This window comes from Paramisgurnus dabryanus, chromosome 24, assembly GCF_030506205.2.
Source record: "Paramisgurnus dabryanus chromosome 24, PD_genome_1.1, whole genome shotgun sequence".
NCBI lineage: Eukaryota > Metazoa > Chordata > Actinopteri > Cypriniformes > Cobitidae > Paramisgurnus > Paramisgurnus dabryanus.
This window is the reverse complement of record NC_133360.1, coordinates 344,305-361,397: the sequence shown is the minus strand read 5'-3', so window position 1 is coordinate 361,397 and position 17,093 is coordinate 344,305. Positions and strand designations below refer to the sequence as shown.

General features: G+C 40.4%; 3 protein-coding genes across 6 annotated transcripts; 1 reads left to right on the top strand and 2 right to left on the bottom strand.

Moving 5' to 3' along the window:
* The first annotated feature begins 1,589 nt into the window (after nucleotides 1–1,589).
* Nucleotides 1,590–5,641, top strand: tmcc2 (transmembrane and coiled-coil domain family 2). 4 transcript variants are annotated; one of them, XM_065243136.1, is made up of 5 exons: nucleotides 1,590–1,828; nucleotides 2,870–3,232; nucleotides 3,548–4,155; nucleotides 4,210–4,375; nucleotides 4,480–5,641. In XM_065243136.1, exons 1-5 carry the CDS (start codon nucleotides 1,727–1,729, stop codon nucleotides 4,777–4,779), a joined length of 1,539 nt encoding a protein of 512 aa, XP_065099208.1. In that variant the 5' UTR covers nucleotides 1,590–1,726; the 3' UTR covers nucleotides 4,780–5,641. The 4 variants fall into 4 exon arrangements, with proteins under 4 accessions (XP_065099208.1, XP_065099210.1, XP_065099211.1 ...); XM_065243138.2 differs by having other exon boundaries at nucleotides 1,591–1,828; nucleotides 4,240–4,375; XM_065243139.1 differs by lacking the exon at nucleotides 1,590–1,828 and adding an exon at nucleotides 2,699–2,789.
* Nucleotides 5,642–7,636: 1,995 nt separating this feature from the next.
* On the bottom strand, nucleotides 7,637–11,599 carry usp49 (ubiquitin specific peptidase 49). The gene is made up of 7 exons (XM_065243135.2): nucleotides 11,230–11,599; nucleotides 10,690–10,776; nucleotides 9,132–10,561; nucleotides 8,851–9,055; nucleotides 8,661–8,769; nucleotides 8,372–8,577; nucleotides 7,637–8,301 (listed from the first exon to the last, which is right to left on the bottom strand). Exons 3-7 carry the CDS (start codon nucleotides 10,500–10,502, stop codon nucleotides 8,198–8,200), a joined length of 1,995 nt encoding a protein of 664 aa, XP_065099207.1. The 5' UTR covers nucleotides 10,503–10,561; nucleotides 10,690–10,776; nucleotides 11,230–11,599; the 3' UTR covers nucleotides 7,637–8,197.
* Nucleotides 11,600–15,107: 3,508 nt separating this feature from the next.
* Nucleotides 15,108–17,027, bottom strand: med20 (mediator complex subunit 20). The gene is made up of 4 exons (XM_065243485.1): nucleotides 16,950–17,027; nucleotides 16,410–16,555; nucleotides 16,065–16,318; nucleotides 15,108–15,639 (listed from the first exon to the last, which is right to left on the bottom strand). The coding sequence occupies exons 1-4, from the start codon at nucleotides 16,961–16,963 to the stop codon at nucleotides 15,421–15,423; spliced, it is 633 nt and encodes a 210-aa protein (XP_065099557.1). The 5' UTR covers nucleotides 16,964–17,027; the 3' UTR covers nucleotides 15,108–15,420.
* Between the last annotated feature and the right edge of the window lie 66 nt (nucleotides 17,028–17,093).

Sequence of the window (17,093 nt, the reverse complement as noted above, 5' to 3'; positions counted from 1 at the left end):
ATATGCGAATTAATGGAATATATGGGAATTAACAAGAAAATATGGAAAATAATGAAATATATGGGAATTAATGAGAAAATATGCGAATTAATGGAATATATGGGAATTAACAAGAAAATATGCGAATTAATGGAATATATGGGAATTAACAAGAAAATATGCGAATTAATGGAATATATGGGATTTAACTAGAAAATATGGAAAATAATGAAATATATGGGAATTAATGAGAAAATATGCGAATTAATGGAATATATGGGAATTAACGAGAAAATATGCGAATTAATGGAATATATGGGAATTAACAAGAAAATATGCGAATTAATGGAATATATGGGAATTAACAAGAAAATATGCGAATTAATGGAATATATGGGAATTAATGAGAAAATATGCGAATTAATGGAATATATGGGAATTAACAAGAAAATATGGGAAATAATGAAATATATGGGAATTAACAATAAAATATGCGAATTAATGGAATATATGGGAATTAACAAGAAAATATGGAAAATAATGAAATATATGGGAATTAATGAGAAAATATGCGAATTAATGGAATATATGGGAATTAACAAGAAAATATGGGAAATAATGAAATATATGGGAATTAACAATAAAATATGCGAATTAATGGAATATATGGGAATTAACAAGAAAATATTGGAATTAACAGGAATATATAGGAATTAACAAGAAAATATGCGAATTAATGGAATATATGGGATTTAACTAGAAAATATGGAAAATAATGAAATATATGGGAATTAATGAGAAAATATGCGAATTAATGGAATATATGGGAATTAAAAAGAAAATATGCGAATTAATGGAATATATGGGATTTAACTAGAAAATATGGAAAATAATGAAATATATGGGAATTAATGAGAAAATATGCGAATTAATGGAATATATGGGAATTAACAAGAAAATATGGGAATTAACAGGAATATATAGGAATTAACAGGAATAAACCTGGGAATCTGAAAAAATTGCAGAGTTGCCTATAACAGGAAAGTTAAATGCAGTTAAAAAAAATCTTGCAGCATAGTTTTGATTAAAACAACAAGAATTAATGCAATTTCAGTTCAAATAAATCTAGGCTACCTGCTTATGACCAAACAAATGATTTTTGATGTTTGTATATGATACAGTTTATATACATTTCCAAATAATTCCCAAAGTTTCCAATTTGGATTATTTCAAAGAATGCCTGGATTAAGTTCCCATGGAAAGTTCCTGGAAATTTACTGGAAACTTTCTACCCCTTTGCAACCCTAATTGTAATGCGTGGCTGCTGCAGAGATTTAATGTGTGTGTAACAGATGCTGTTGTTTAACATAGTGACCCAGTTGTTGCTATGAAACTGATGTCAGCATTTCCCATCAGCCCCTGCTGTCTGTCTGTTTGGGAAATGTCCTGCCCCCCCATACACACATCCCTAAACAGACACAAATGCACACAATGACAACATAATACTATAAAATGTAATTTTTCAGTGTAAACACACGCACACACCCATGTTGTATAGAATGCACTATTGAATGAGTGTCTATGTGGAAGCTGCAGTGTGTGTGAGACGCATGCTCCGCTCAGATCCCCTCCCCCTCCTCTCATCCGAGCTGCAGCCGCGTCAAAACGCAGACAAACACACGGCCGGAGAAGAGCTCCAGAGGAGATGAAGATGAGACAAAAAACGGCACAGACGCTTCTGTAAACCATGAAAGATTCATCTGAGAGACAGAGAGACAGACAGCTAGAGGGATATGGCCCTCATACACGTCTCTGCAGTGAGACAGCACAGCCTGCACTGAAGAACATGGTAATTACTCCTCATTCATCTGTCCCTGTGTTGTAGCATCCATCCATCCATCCATTCATCATCCGTCTTTCTTCTGCGCTTCTGCATGTCTGCAGATTTACTCTTGTCACCCGTTGGCATCAGACACACATTAGACGTTTACACTGCAGGATTTTGTGTCTATCATCGCTCAATTCCATCCTACTTTCTAAATGTCCATCAGAGGCCTGTAGATCACACACATGCACCTGCTGACAGAGGTGACATGACAGGCATGCAGTGTCACATGCATTAAAAAATGCGAGGACTGCAGTAACCTCTCACAAAGGCTTGCGGTGTGTGTGTCTAATTCTAAAAGAAGGTTTTGTTGTGTTACACGTGCACACACACGCATACATGCTGTTTGCAGGTAACATGACTGAGGCATGCATTAAAAGATGCATGAACTGCAATAACCTCTCATGGAGCCCCGAGATGTTACACACAACAGGGTTCATGAAGGGTTACCGTGTTTGACGCATCATTTCATGCACATGAAATATGCATTTCACCTGACGCATGTACGTCTACAAATGTTATTGCAGAACTTTCTGTTCATTCATTTAGTCTGTGTGTGTTTTTATGGGAGTGAGTCGCTGTGCTGCAATTATGAATGATTCATTACAAATGTAAAATTCCTATTGATTTTTTAATAGTGTGCATTTAAGCATGCGCTCCTGATGTGTGTTAACGAGACTTTTAGATTTAAGTATCATTGATTTGTTGAGAGAAAGATAAATCCATTTCGGCATAGGTTGCGACTCTTGATTTAGTGTTATGTTGTGTATGGAGCAGAGATATTTTCAGAACAAAAATGGGTCACGCGTTCTCTCTCTCCCAGAGCGTGTGATCGTTTCAATTTAGCATGTAAACAGCCATGACGGAGTGCACTCAGACTGCTCCTGCATGTACAGAGGTGTTAGATTTGATGTCAGATGTTAACGTATGTATGTCACCCCATGTTTCTGTGTGTACTGCATATGTGTGTAATTGCCTGTTCACGGTTTGGTTGTGTGTGTACAGCTGGATAAGAGTGAAGTGTCCACGCTGGGCCTGCCGCCCTCCACGAGTCATGGCGGTTCAGACGGGAACATCAGTGTGGAGGCAGGGTCGGACGGGGCGGCCGGCGAGGTCCAGAGAACCCGAGTGGCACTGGAACACCTGCAGCAGAAGATCCTGAAGATCACGGAGCAGATCCGTGTTGAACAGGAGGCACGTGATGATAACGTAGCTGAGTATCTCAAACTGGCCCACAACGCCGACAAACAGCAGGCGTCCCGGATCAAACAAGTGTTTGAGAAGAAGAACCAGAAGTCTGCGCAGACTATTGCACACCTGCACAAAAAACTTGAGCACTACCACAAGAAACTCAAAGAAATCGAGCAGGTAATATCACATGCACCTGAGTTCTGTTGCATGCAACGCTGCATTGTTTCATTTTTTTTGGATGCTTCTGCCTAGAGCAGGGGTAGGCAATGTCGGTCCTAGAATGCCGATGTCCTGCAGATGTTGGCTCATACCCTTATAAAACCTTGCCTACCTGTAATTTCAGGTGACTCTTTAGACCTAGATAAGCTTGTTCAGGTGTACTTGATTAGAGCTGGAGCTAAACTCAACAGGACATCGCCAATCCAGGACTGACGTTGCCTACCCCTGGCCTAGAGTAATTAATTATTAATTGCTTATATCCTTCGTCTGTAGAATGGTCCAGCACGACAGCCCAAAGACGTCTTGCGGGACATGCAACAGGGCCTTAAGGACGTTGGTGCAAACGTACGGGCGGGAATCAGTGGTTTTGGAGGAGGCGTGGTGGAAGGGGTTAAGGGCGGTGTCTCTGCTCTCACGCACACCGCTGTCGTCTCAAAACCACGAGAATTTGCAAGCCTCATCCGCAACAAGTTCGGCAGCGCCGACAACATAGCCCACCTAAAGGACCATCTGGAGGACGGACACACAGAAGAGACGCCCAGAGCTCTGAGCGGCAGCGCCACGCTCGTCTCTAGCCCCAAATACGGCAGCGATGACGAATGCTCCAGTGCAACTTCAGGGTCAGCAGCTGGTAGCAATTCGGGCGGAGCAGGCGGGGCCATGTCAGGGATGGGGGCGACCATGGGCAGCCCACGACTGGACGGACATCATCACCACCATCACCACCATCACTCATCTTCTTCTTGGGATGCTCTGCTGGAAGGTCTGCAGGAGATCAAAGCCAGCCAGGTCCACATGGAGGACGCCATCGAGGACATGAAGGCACAACTGCAAAGTGACTACACCTACATGACCCAGTGTTTACAGGAGGAGAGATACAGGTAAAACGACAGCACCGTCAGACGATCGAGGTTATTTTACTGTTGGATGTTCAGGTGTCTCTCTTCTGTCACACTCACACACAGGTACGAGCGTCTGGAGGAGCAACTGAATGACCTGACGGAACTTCATCAAAACGAGTTGAGCAACCTGAAGCAGGAACTAGCCAGCATGGAGGAGAAGGTTGCTTACCAGTCGTACGAGAGAGCACGAGACATACAGGTGCGACTAATTCAGATTGGACTATTGTATTACGTTTTCTGTTTAGGTTGATCGTAGCATTTCTTACTAGCTGTAATCATTAACATGTTTGTGTGTTCGTGTAGGAGGCAGTAGAGTCCTGTCTCACCCGCATTACCAAACTGGAGTTGCAGCAGCAGCAGCAGCAAGTGGTTCAGCTGGAGGGTGTGGAGAACGCAAACGCCCGAGCTCTACTAGGAAAACTCATCAACGTCATTCTGGCCCTGATGGCCGTGCTACTGGTGTTCGTTTCCACCATGGCCAACTTCATCACCCCGCTCATGAAGACCCGTGCCCGTGTCGGAGCCACCCTCGCCCTGGCACTCTTTCTGGTCACTCTGTGGAAACACTGGGATTGGTTGGAGATTCTTCTACTGCCCAGCTGAGAGAACCAATAGAAACACATGCATAGAACTACAGACGTCCCTGTCGTCACAATGGAAGTGAGCGAGAGATTGAAGAGTACATTTAAATGTTACAAACATTTAATCATTGATTCAACCTGAAGATGGAGCTGTTAGAATCACAGACCTAGGTTTCGCTACTCCTTATGAATGAGGGTCTCTTTCCTTTCTAAGAACATTTAGCTCTTTAATTACATAAATTAATGAATGTTTAACTGGTTCTTGGAGCAGAAACCAGAAATGATTTGGAGAGAATGCTGATGCATGACTCCATACTGACACACAATCACATCTCAGATCCAGAAATCACAACTGAAGGAAAGCTGACACCTAAACCGTCTCAGAAGATATGCTGCCTTGATTGTGTTTAGTCTCATTGTGTGCAATTCAATGTCTGTTACGTTTCTCATTACCGAGGATGAAACTACGTGAATCATTTTACTTTGTGTGCTGGATTCGTAATGTAATCCAGAGTGAAACAGGAAACACAGAGGATAATGTGAATGGTACAAATTAAGAGTACCAAAAAGGAAAGTCCTTTATATTCCAATGAAAGATTTTAAAGACTTGTAATAATGTGATTCAGTGAATCATGCATATAAAGAAGACCAGGAATGTGTAGAAAGTAAACAGGATCAAGTTTCATTTCGTGTTGACTTTCAGTGATATTTACAGACATGTCATGTTTGTTGTCAATATAACCACATTTGTCGTCAGAACATTTTTGTAAACACAGTTATGGTGTAAAGCACTCAATCACACAAGCATGATCATATTTCTCATCTTTCTACCCGTTTATTAAAATAAACCACAACATTATTCTTAATAAACACATTTGCAAATATATGAGATGTGGTTTACCATTTAATGTATTATTATAATATTTGTATTTACTTGAAAGTATATTTTTGATGGGGTGTGAGTGTGACAATCTTACGATGTAATCCAGTTTAAGGTTTTAATCTGGTTAATCCCGGTTTGGATTACACATGGATCCATTCAGACTCACAATGAGACGACTATTTTGTCAGCCTTAACATTGCATTTAACAAGATTCATAGTTCCTTACCTGGCATGAGATGTTTATCGATGAAAAATAAATGAGATTTTGCTTATGATGATCTGCACGACGCGCGCGCACCGCCTGCCGGTCGGACTCGTGTGTTGCGCGTCGTCTATTTGATGTTTAATTAACATTATGCAAATGAGATTGATCAGACAAACCAAGTCTGCAGGAGAAGATCGTGGACAGAATGAGAAACATCAAACGTTGAACGATGAGGAAAAAACTAAATATTTATACACAGTGTCAGTGCATGTGTGGGTTTTTCCTCAGGGTAGCTGTCAGTAGCTCATCCACGCATTCTCTGAGGTAACCGAACTAAAATGGCGCGAATGTAAATTTCGATTTTTATTGTCTTAATGTAATTTGATCATAGAAACAATGTCTTACTTTAGTTTTAACAGAGTGATTCGACAGAAGTTTGTTGTATTTAATCTGTGAATGCTATTGAGATTTCATTGAGGAGTTTATCTGAACACCCTTAAGTTTTAGAATTAAAAATGTAAATGTATTGAAATTAAATTCTAAACATACTGGGGTGGCTTCTCGGATGGGGATTAGTTTAAACCAGGACTAGGCCTTAGTTTAATTAGGAAATTTAACTAGTTTTAACAAACATGCCTTATTAAAATCATTACTAGCGTGCATTTGGCGAGGCAAAACAAAGGGCACTGATCTAAGTTATTTTAAGATATGTCAGTGCAAGTTGTTTTGAACAGCTCTTAAATTTATTTAGTCTAGGACTAGTCCAATCCCTGTCCGAGAAACCGCCCCATTGTGTTGTTCAGACATTTTCCTCTTTGTACTTAAGTGTAAACAGATGCAATATTTAGGCCCTTTTTTGCAAGTTAGTGTGGATTCATCATTTATAAAAGAAACTAAACATTAAAAGAAAAGCAAAGAGTTATCTTACATTTCAGTAAGACTCTTTGGCGAGTTTTTCTTGGTCAGTATAAACTACACAAACATAATTTTGTAGTTTCGACCTTTCCACGTAGTTAATCCCATTATTATGAGGGGATAAAATGATTATGTATAATAAGAGTTTTTTTTTATTAATATCACACCAATTATAATATAAACTGGTTTAGATGAAAAGATGGTTTCATTGGACGCACACACGTTGTCGCGTTTACGCGCCTGAACCGAAGTAAACTTCCGTTCTATATTTATTTATTGGTCTGGCTAGGGTCTACTGATCTCTGAAACAAATATCTTGATGTTTTGGTTGCTAAAGACACAAGGCGATGACAAGCATCACAACTGTGTGAAGAGGTTTGGCGGCCAGGCAAGAATTCAAGGATCTGTGACTAACTTTGTATTTATTAATTTTGCACAGTAACGTTAGCTCAATGTAATAGTTGATACATGTAAGGTACGATATAAGAACAAAGGTAAATTACTTGTCATTTATTTATTTTATAACTTATGTTTTTGGGCCTTTATGAAAGCATAATGGAGAGTAGACAGTAAAGTTTTAGGTGGAGATAGGGGAGTGGGATCAGCAAAGGACCTCAGAGATGGGAATCGAAGTCAGGTCGCCATTAGAACACTGGTGCTACATGTCAGCGCACTAACCACAGGGCTATCAGTGCCGACTACTTGTCATTTATTTGTTATTAATCCTATGTTGAAGTTTTGTTTAGTCCACAATAGCTGTTTGTTTATGTTGTTGCTGCTAAAACAGTCTATAATCTGACTGTCAGCATTGGTTTGCATTGGATAGACAGACAGCAAGTCACATATGACGTGGAGACAACAGATCACAAATTCATATAGGTTTTTTTGTTCTTTATTCACTATCATCAGGAAGATCCCACAAGATCAATAAAGTCAATAACAGGTGCTCTCACGATACAGGACAAAGGCTGAGGGTCAGCTGTCACACCTGTCCACACGCACAACTAAGACATTCAGCGTCATAAGATTGTTCAGTCATTTACCACTGATGAAAATGAAGAGAGGCTTTCTCCGTTGTCCTGAATATCATCCCAAGTAGAAAGATTAGAAAACAGTCACGGTATCAAAGATGAAGAATTCCTGATTCAGTGTTTGTGTCTGATGATGATGATCATATTGCTGGAGGAGTGACCATTCGTTCCCTCTCGACAGCAGAAGAGTTTCAGTTCTTGAGTTTATTGGTTTGTATTTGTGTGCTGGACCCTGCAGGTGAGCAAAGTTTGGTCCTGAATGCCCTGGGTTAAGTGTGACTGTGCCAGCAGAGACAAACGAACGTCTCTGAGTCTCACTGCTGATGTCAGGAACAGACCTCCAATAAGAGAGAGATAAAGAGAGAGAGACAGGTAGAAAGAGAGAGCGAGAGGGAGGCAGACAGGTTTAGGAGGAGCGCTGTGTGTAGAACAGGATGTAGGCCTGAGTGCTGCACACCTCCTCTACACTGCACACGTTCATCTCTGAATCATTACAGTGAACCCAGAAACCTGCAACACAAACACGGTTAGCACGAAAACCACACATAACCACAATCAGAGGTGTAGTACTGTTACGTACCTCCTTCAGTGTTATAACAGTAGGCTGTGTAGTGCCCTGAGCCAAAGCCTTTCCCATGATGCATCACTACAGCAGACAGATCATAGGTGTAGGCCTCTCTCTGTGGCAACGGCGCAGCATCTGAGCAGCAGTACGGTTCTATATTTAAGACCTGATCAAAAGCCACATGGACGCCGATCTTCTCCCTGTGGTTCCGACCAGCCCACCTGTGAACATGTACAAAAACGTTAGCAAGATTGCTATGTGAGAGTGATTCGTGTGTGACGTTGAAGATTGGTGCTGCACTGACCGGAAGCGTTTGAGGTGTAGACGCAGCACTTGAGGTAAACGACAGATGAGTAACTGCTTACAGGCCTCAGACAAGGACAGGGGCTTATGGGATGATTTACGTCGCTTTCCTGAAAACACAAAGTAGTTTAAAATAAATTCATTATCAATCAGAAGATCTGTTAAAATGAATGTTGCATTGTACTACTGACGGTTGCAAAAGTTGCATGCGTAGATGCAGCCCTCTAAAGCTTCAGTCTCTGTGAACTTGGCGAGCATCTCGGACAGAGAGCAGCTCTGCTGACAAGCGGCGGTGCTGGGCTTCTCCATCCGGTGATATCGCTCTGGAAACTCGAGTGACAAATCCCAGAACGGCTCCACGGTGTTTGACTTGCGCTTACAGGACAAACAAGTAACCTGCAGGGAACCACAGCACAGTCAGCTAAGTGTTCAAAACATTTATTAAAAGAGACTCCTCAAAGTCATACGTCACCTGGCTGAGTAGCTGTCCGTGGAAGATAGTGTTAAGCACTTTGAGGACCTGTTTGGAGAGCTTTCGCTGCGTGATGGGGATCAAGAAATGTTTGCGTGGTGCGTCCGATTCCAGTTCCTGCTGGACTTTATCCAGAAGCTCACACAGGAACTCCTGCGCATCCTGCTGGTCGTATCCACGGAACGCTGGGATAAGATTCCATACAGAGTGCAGCATGGCGAAGGGGGAGACCAGCGACCATCGACCGGACCACATGACCCTGAAGAGTGTGTGCAGCTCGTGACACAGTGACATCTTCTGCCGAGACGAGGAACGTGGCTCTTTAGGTTGCACCAGTTCAGCTGCGTTCAAACTGGGTGGGACGATCTGCGACATGCCGCTGGTTGCCCTACCCATGCGACCCAGCGTGGTAAGGGCACTGGACTGGTTGGTCTTAGCGAGCAGTTCCTCTGTCTCACAAAGGTCCAGCGTGAGGAAACACTCCCTGAACTTCTGCAGGTGACTTAGCACCTGAAGGATGGAGTTCATGTAACACGTGTTGCCGAGGTTACGCAGTCCTGTGACCCCGGGTGCAAGTTTTTTGCGGCGTGCTGACTGAGAGGTGCGATATCGACGAAGCCTACCTGTGCTGCGGAGTGGTTTACGCGAGTGTGATTTGTTTGACAGTGGAAGCAGGGGCTGTTTGAGCACCGGGGGAAATCTTTCCGGAGGGTCGCGAAACTTCTGGGGGACGAGCGCGAGCGTGGGACGAGGAGCCTGAGTGAGGAGCCGCGCGCTCTTTCTCGGTGGAACGTTGGCTAGTTCTCCCATTAGCCTCTTCTTAACTTCCCTGCGTTGTCGTCGCTTCTCCTCTCGCTCCTGCTCTAGTTTCTCCTCACGGATCCTCTGTTCTTCTTGCTGCCGGCCCCTCCAACGATGCAGGGCACCTCTAAGCAGAGTTTTCCGCCTGTGCAAGAGTGCCGCTTGCATAGTGGGCCTGGGCCCAGCACCGTCCCGTGTGACCTCGCACAATCTAAGAGCACCGTCAGCCGCCGACGAACGTAGCGAACGCTGACCGGGGGTTCGGACAGTAGACAGAGCACCTCGCAGGAGCTTCAGGTCTCCCTCAACGTTATCGTTCAACACGTAATCTCCACACGCGAAACAAAAGACGTCCATCTCGCGAACCTCCATGGCCAGCGGGTGTTGCGTTTGCTGGTAATGACTCAGGGAGTGTTCCTCCATGTAACGTCCACAAGCCACGTGAGAGCACTTTAGACAGGCCCATACTGACTCCGTGGTGTCGCAGTCCACACAGCGCCACATCTGCGGGTTGAGGATGGAGTGGCCGTGGCCCAAACGAAGCCGCACCACATGCTTACAGCGATCCATGTCTCCCAACACGCATGAGCACTCAGAGTCAGGAACCACATGCCATGACCGTGCTCATCCTGAGGACAATAGAGATGGACATGTCACAAACATCTTCTGGTAAACGTGTGTCCAATTTAAGCTTTATAGTTCATTTTAATTTTTAGTAAATAACCCAGACAGTGTCTGTGAGATGTTCATGACTTACTGTGTGAAGTCTTGAGGTCCAGCATCAGAGCAGATGCTTGCTCTCGCTGAAGTGTGTGATGATGGGCTTCATCACAGAGAACACACACTGTACATGACAAACACACGCGTGTTACACAATACTTGTTTACAGTCACAGTACCACAACAAATCATGGGTATTGATGGTCTAAACAGAGATCCGTCTAACTAGCAACCCATAGTTGATAATTCACTATAAACTAGTTCTTCTAAGTGAAGTGGTCAGTGTATCCGAAATGTTTTTCTCAGCATTTGTGTATGTGGCTTAAATGTATAATTATGTGTTATAATGTGACATGAGTGCGTGTCTGTGTGTGTTTGTCTGTTCTTTGTATGTGTGAGTGTGTTTAACACAATGCAGTGAGTGTAGTTATGGTAAACTATATATGTGTGTCTGTGTTTGTCAAACAATGCAATGTGTGTATTTGTCTATGAGTGTGTGTTTGTCTCTTTTCTTTTAATGTTTGTGTGCATGTTTGTGTTTGTGTGTGTGTGTGTGCTAACCCGCTAGCGCTACTCACAGAACAAAAGACGCTGCACCGGGAGACACGCGGAACCCGTGGTAGCGGCGGATTCGTGCGCATCCGTTGCCGGTGATCGGACGCTCGGTTTTTGTGCGTTTATACCGGCGCGAGAGATCCGTTACTTTAAATCCATTGAACAAAAAAAAACAGCACGAGCAGCAGACACTAAATAAAATAACACAAAAAAGCGGCGCAGTCGCTTTCAAACAATTCCTCGGCCCGAGTCCTCCGCGAAAAAGCCGGTAAAATAGTTTTCACGCGGAATGTGATGGCAATTAATCGCGTGTTTTTCCACATTCACTTACTGCTGTTATTTACCGCCATCGTCCGCACGCGCAAGCTGTCACCATTTTCGGCTCAACCGAACTCGCCCAGCGCTTACGCCACTGCGATCTGATTGGCTAGAGAGCGGCCTAGCGCATGACGACCATGTTTTGATTGGTCGAGTAACACATCAAAAGCCGTATCTGATTGGTTGAGTTGACGTCAGTCAGGTTTTAAAGCTCCAGAGGCGGGGTCAATTGAGCAGCTTAACTTAATGACACGCTTGGATTTATTTAAATAAACAGATTAATATAACATTTTATTGAAATATGTGGTGTCTAACTAATGGAGAATATTTAATAAAAACAGCAAAGTTAGCACTACATTTGATTTACATGTTCACGTGTCATTAAAGCGTTTTCTTATAGAGGGATTCAGCAGCAACAACATAAACAAACAGCTTTTGTGGACTAAACGCAACTCCCGGTAGACTTCCACATGTAGTTTATTTCTGATAACAAGGGAAATAAATGACAAGTAAATTACCTTTGTTCATAGATTAACATATTTTATGTCTATCAACTATAACACTGAGTTAACTTTACTGTGTAAAATGAATGTATACAATGTGAGCTACAGGTCCTTGAATTCTAGCCTTGCTGCCAAACCTCTCTTCACAGATGTGATTTATGCTCGTCGTCTTCCCTCGTCTTTAGCCAACCAAAACATTTTATTTTTGACAAGGTTTTTGTTAAGAGATCAGTTTAGCCATTAGCCAGACCAATAAATAAATACAGACTGGAAATTGACTTTGGTTCAGACTTTGGTTCACCCGATGAAACCGTCTATAACCTGGGGTGTATTCCAGAAAGCAGGGTTAACTTACCATCAGATTAACCCCGAACTTTGGGTTGATCAACCCCAAACTTGCTTACTCGGGGTATGTCGGTTCCAAAACACAGTTTAAGAGTTAGTTCAATCAACTCGCTGAAAGTAACCCAGAGTTAAAGCGCGCTCACGGTAACAACATAAAGGCATTGTCAATGGATCGCAGATTTCACGAGTCACCATGGAAACGTCAGAGAACTTAAAAGTTTTTAAATGAGAAATAACATTATAAACCAACACTTTCTGGCAAAATCAACGTTTTATAATCGACTTAGAAGTGCGTGATTACAAAACAGATAAAATTAATTAATTAAATAATTAATACGAACCTATTTTACCCCATTTAAGTCCAATATTGTATGTGTCTCAACGAAAATACACACAATATTATTTAAAACAATCTAAAATAATTAATATAGTAAAAATAATCATAGATTTTATATATGATTGTAAACATATGAATTATGAATATCTTTTCCCTTGTGAAAAGTAACAATGGTTTTACTACAGTAAAAAACATGGTTACAGTAAAACCATGGTAACCACAAAATAACCATGGTTTTCAAAAAACATAGTTAAACCATGGTTAGTGTAGTAAAACCATGGTTCTGCTGATAGTAATCAATGCACCAAAAAAAAAACATGGTTACTACAACTATACACCAATAAAACCATGGTTAATTTCACAAGGGTTGTGGCACATAAAGTGCAAATCATTTAGATATGATTGTATTGTGTAGGCATAAAATGCATTATGATAATATTCACTATATTGTACTTATTTTACTTCTGCTCCTTTGGGTGACCCTGTTTAGTTTTAGGACTTTCCTTGTATGACACTGTGTCACCATCTTTTTTAACATTTACTGATAGCTGATAGATTTATGCACCCTCTTTTATTTGTAAATCTTCCTTACACTCCTTACAGATTTTCAATAATGTTGTGTAATGCTTTTCATTACACTACACTGTAATGCTTTTCATTACACTTCATTTGCATTGGACCATTAGGATCTGCTGAGACAGAATTGGAGAATAGAAATGTTACATTAGTGTCAATAGTAACATGTTGTAATATGTCCTTTATCATCTAATATATGCAAATATCTCAATTTCCCTTTGCTCAAAAATGATAGCTCTGGAGAGCAGCTACAAAAGGCCCATTTTAAAGAAATAAAGGTGATTTAGAAAAACACCAACTACAGATCAAATGTAGAGAGAGGGCTAAGGATCTGCATGTTTAAGAAATAAATATTATACTATGAAATATATATTTATAATTTCATTTCATTGTGTACATGATTCTAACTGATAATAGAAAATCTCTGACCACTATGCCATGTCTGTGATTCAATGGTGTTTCCTCTAATGAAGTCTGTGCTTCACCTGTGTCATTCTGATCAGTGTTAAATCATGCCTTTGCTTCATGGGTGTCATTCTGTGGGCCAGGTCAGATGCACATGCCTATCAGAGACTGCAGCCAGGGGTAACTTCTGTCCCTCAGTAATTATTATTATGATAGGCATCATGTGTTTCTATTTGTTATATCCATTTACTGTAACATTGTCATATTGTCACTTAAGTAACATAGGTTAAGATTCATTAATGACAATGTATTTGCACACACATTTATTATAACTTTAGATTAATCTCAAATTATCTAGTAAGCGAAAGATGAGGTTATTTATGAATTGACAAAATTGATATGGAAATGTACTTTATTGTTAACATTAATTAACTGATGGAATTGTGTTTCATACATCCACTGATATTTGGAGATATATTAATAATGAACATAATTAAATGTATAGTATTTAGTCTGAACACAAATATGAATACATTTTTAATAAAATTTAATTAATAATTACATTTATAGTAATTAGTCCAATCACAAATATCAATCCATGTTATTAAAAAAATAGTTTCTTTAAAAAAAATTCATAACACACATTTTTTTAAGACAGCAATAAATATTCGCGACTGTAAATGCAATAAAATAAAATAAATGCTTTAACATTGTAAAATTATGCAAAATATATGCTTCCACGCCCGCTGTACGCTCGTCATAAGTACACGCATGCGCAGACTTCCTCCGGAGCCTCGTTTTATTAACTAAAATGAACTTACCTTGCAACATAACCTGCTCCGGAGCAGGTTATCTTCAGAGAGTCAGTTGCTATGGTTACTTACATAACCCGAAAGTTACCTCCGTTTTTGGAACCGAAAGCAGAGGTTATCCGCTTACTTACTCCTAAACTTACCCGGGTAAGCCACATAACCAGCTTTCTGGAATACACCCCAGCAGTCTATAGCAATGTTTGCACCTAAGACTAATGCAAAATAAAACAGCATTTACATAATGCTGGTGCACAAACTGTTTGCATGTAAGTGTTTCAATGGTTACCTTAAAATTAATTTTAAGTTATGTGTCAGCTTGCATTCATTGCCTTTATCAACAATCAAAAAGTTCAAAGTGAGCCAATAAAAAAACTCTTCTGTAATGAAAGGAAAGCACAGATGCCTGCCTCAGAAAATCATTTACCATCTGTGTATATTTGACCTACTGTACTGAAAAAATAATGATTTAGCATGCAGTCATTTCATCCTCACATACTATATACAGTAGCATGGATGATATTCAAATTGGGATTCAGCCATAGTGTGTCCTGCTCATGCATATTCAAATACACAGTCTTTTCTAGCCAATCGTCTGCTGCTTCATCTGTTCTTCATTCGTTTAATGCAAATGCGACATTGCTATACAAATTCCAATGGATTGATGTATTGATCCTAAACTAAATCATTACATTTAAACAAAAGCAAACTGTTTATTTTACAAATTGTATGTAAAAATAGTGTAAAAAAATCAAACAAGGGCAACATTCTTTACATATTATTTACAAACCAACATGAGTTAATCCTATGACAAACAATCATAGTTTGTTTTACTATAAAGTCTTCTCTCACAAAATTCAAACAGGACTGTCTGTAGATCTAAAGTCTTGTTTTTCATGATCTTGGTTGAGGTGTATTTCCTCAGCGTACACCGCTGCCCGGTAGCACCTGTTGTTTGCGAACTTTGTTGAAGAGCTCAAGGTACTGGATCATAGTGTCCATACAGTCCACAGGTGTATAAAGTTGACCATCTGGTTTAGTTATGGGGAGCTCAGGGGCATTTGAGCCCAGAAAGCTTTGCATGAACTCCTTTATGAGGTTCGAGCAGTCACCAGGAATCACACAAGCACAGTACTCCACCTTCAAACACACAGACGAACAAAACATTTTGTCATGGATGTGGAAAATCAGCCCATTCTCATAAAATGTGTATAATTAACTTTGCTGCATGAAAAGTCATGCAAGACTTACGCCAAATTCCATTTTTGCTTGCATATGATACGCCAGTCCTTCCCGTTCAATTAATATGGCGCATCTTTTGTGTCACATCCCAAACACATGATTTAAAAACAGAAAAAAAATTTAGAAACCAGTACATAAAACAACATGAAAGATGCGCCGTATTAATTGAACGGGAAAGACTGGCGTATAATATGCAAGCAAAAATGGAATTTGGCATATGTATTTCACGCCTTTTCACACTGGGTGATATTTATAAGCACTTGGAAAAAATTGTATTGTAACAAAACAACTAAACTGATAGACAAATAATGGCAAATAATGACCTCCACTGAAATCCCTCTGGCACTGGAGCTCATGGTGATGGTGCCAACCTTCACCAAAAAGTCACAGTAGCGATAGCGAGCACCTCGACTCTCCACCTTATGAGCCTTGGCGTTCTGAAAGTGACTCTTTAGTTTCACCATCAGAACGTCAAAGTTTGTGTCGGCGGTGAGATACGGTCCACCCTCAAACAGAGCCATGCAGCTCAGTGGTGTCTCTGAATTATGCATCACGTACAGAAGTTTCGATGGCTGACCTGCAGCAGAGAAATGGTATTGTCATGGTAACACAGTGGGGTACAGTGTTGTTTAATGGTTAACACACTGCTGTATGTATGCTGTAGTTACCGGTTGTGTTTCCTGTTGTGTGGTACGTCTCACAGTCCACCCAGAAGTTTCCCTGTTTAACAGCTCCAAGCTGCTCCAGTTTTTTATGTAGCATATCAACGGTTTGTTGAACGCTCTTCCCTTCAGTCACAGGCACCTGACACACACTGATATACACACAAAGAGAAACAGACATTTACCAAACTATTTACTAACAATAATTTTAATATGTGCATTTCTTATTGTGTTAGGTTCTATAACATCTAAAAAGAGAATTTGTTATTTGTTAGATTTAAAATTCACAGAAGAAAATCTAGATATTTATATTATACATCATATTTTTTATTATCTAACGTTACATTTACAAAACTTACAGAATAAACGTACTAAATACATTTTTTTAACATGTGTGACTTATGCATTAACGTTAACTGTTTCATTCCGATTTTTCTTACTGCATTAAACATACCAGTAACTATTATTATATCATTTTAAAAACACACCAAAAAGAAATATAAACGTTCATTATAAAACAATATAAAATAAAAATCATTTTCCTACCACGTTACACCCATTTTCCTACTGTACGCTTCCGGTAAGCACTGTTTACTTCCGGGTGACGCCGGCAATCTTGAAAATAAAAATGAAATAGATTTAAAAAATATATTTTAACAACTACATAAATAATACGAATCTTTATGATGT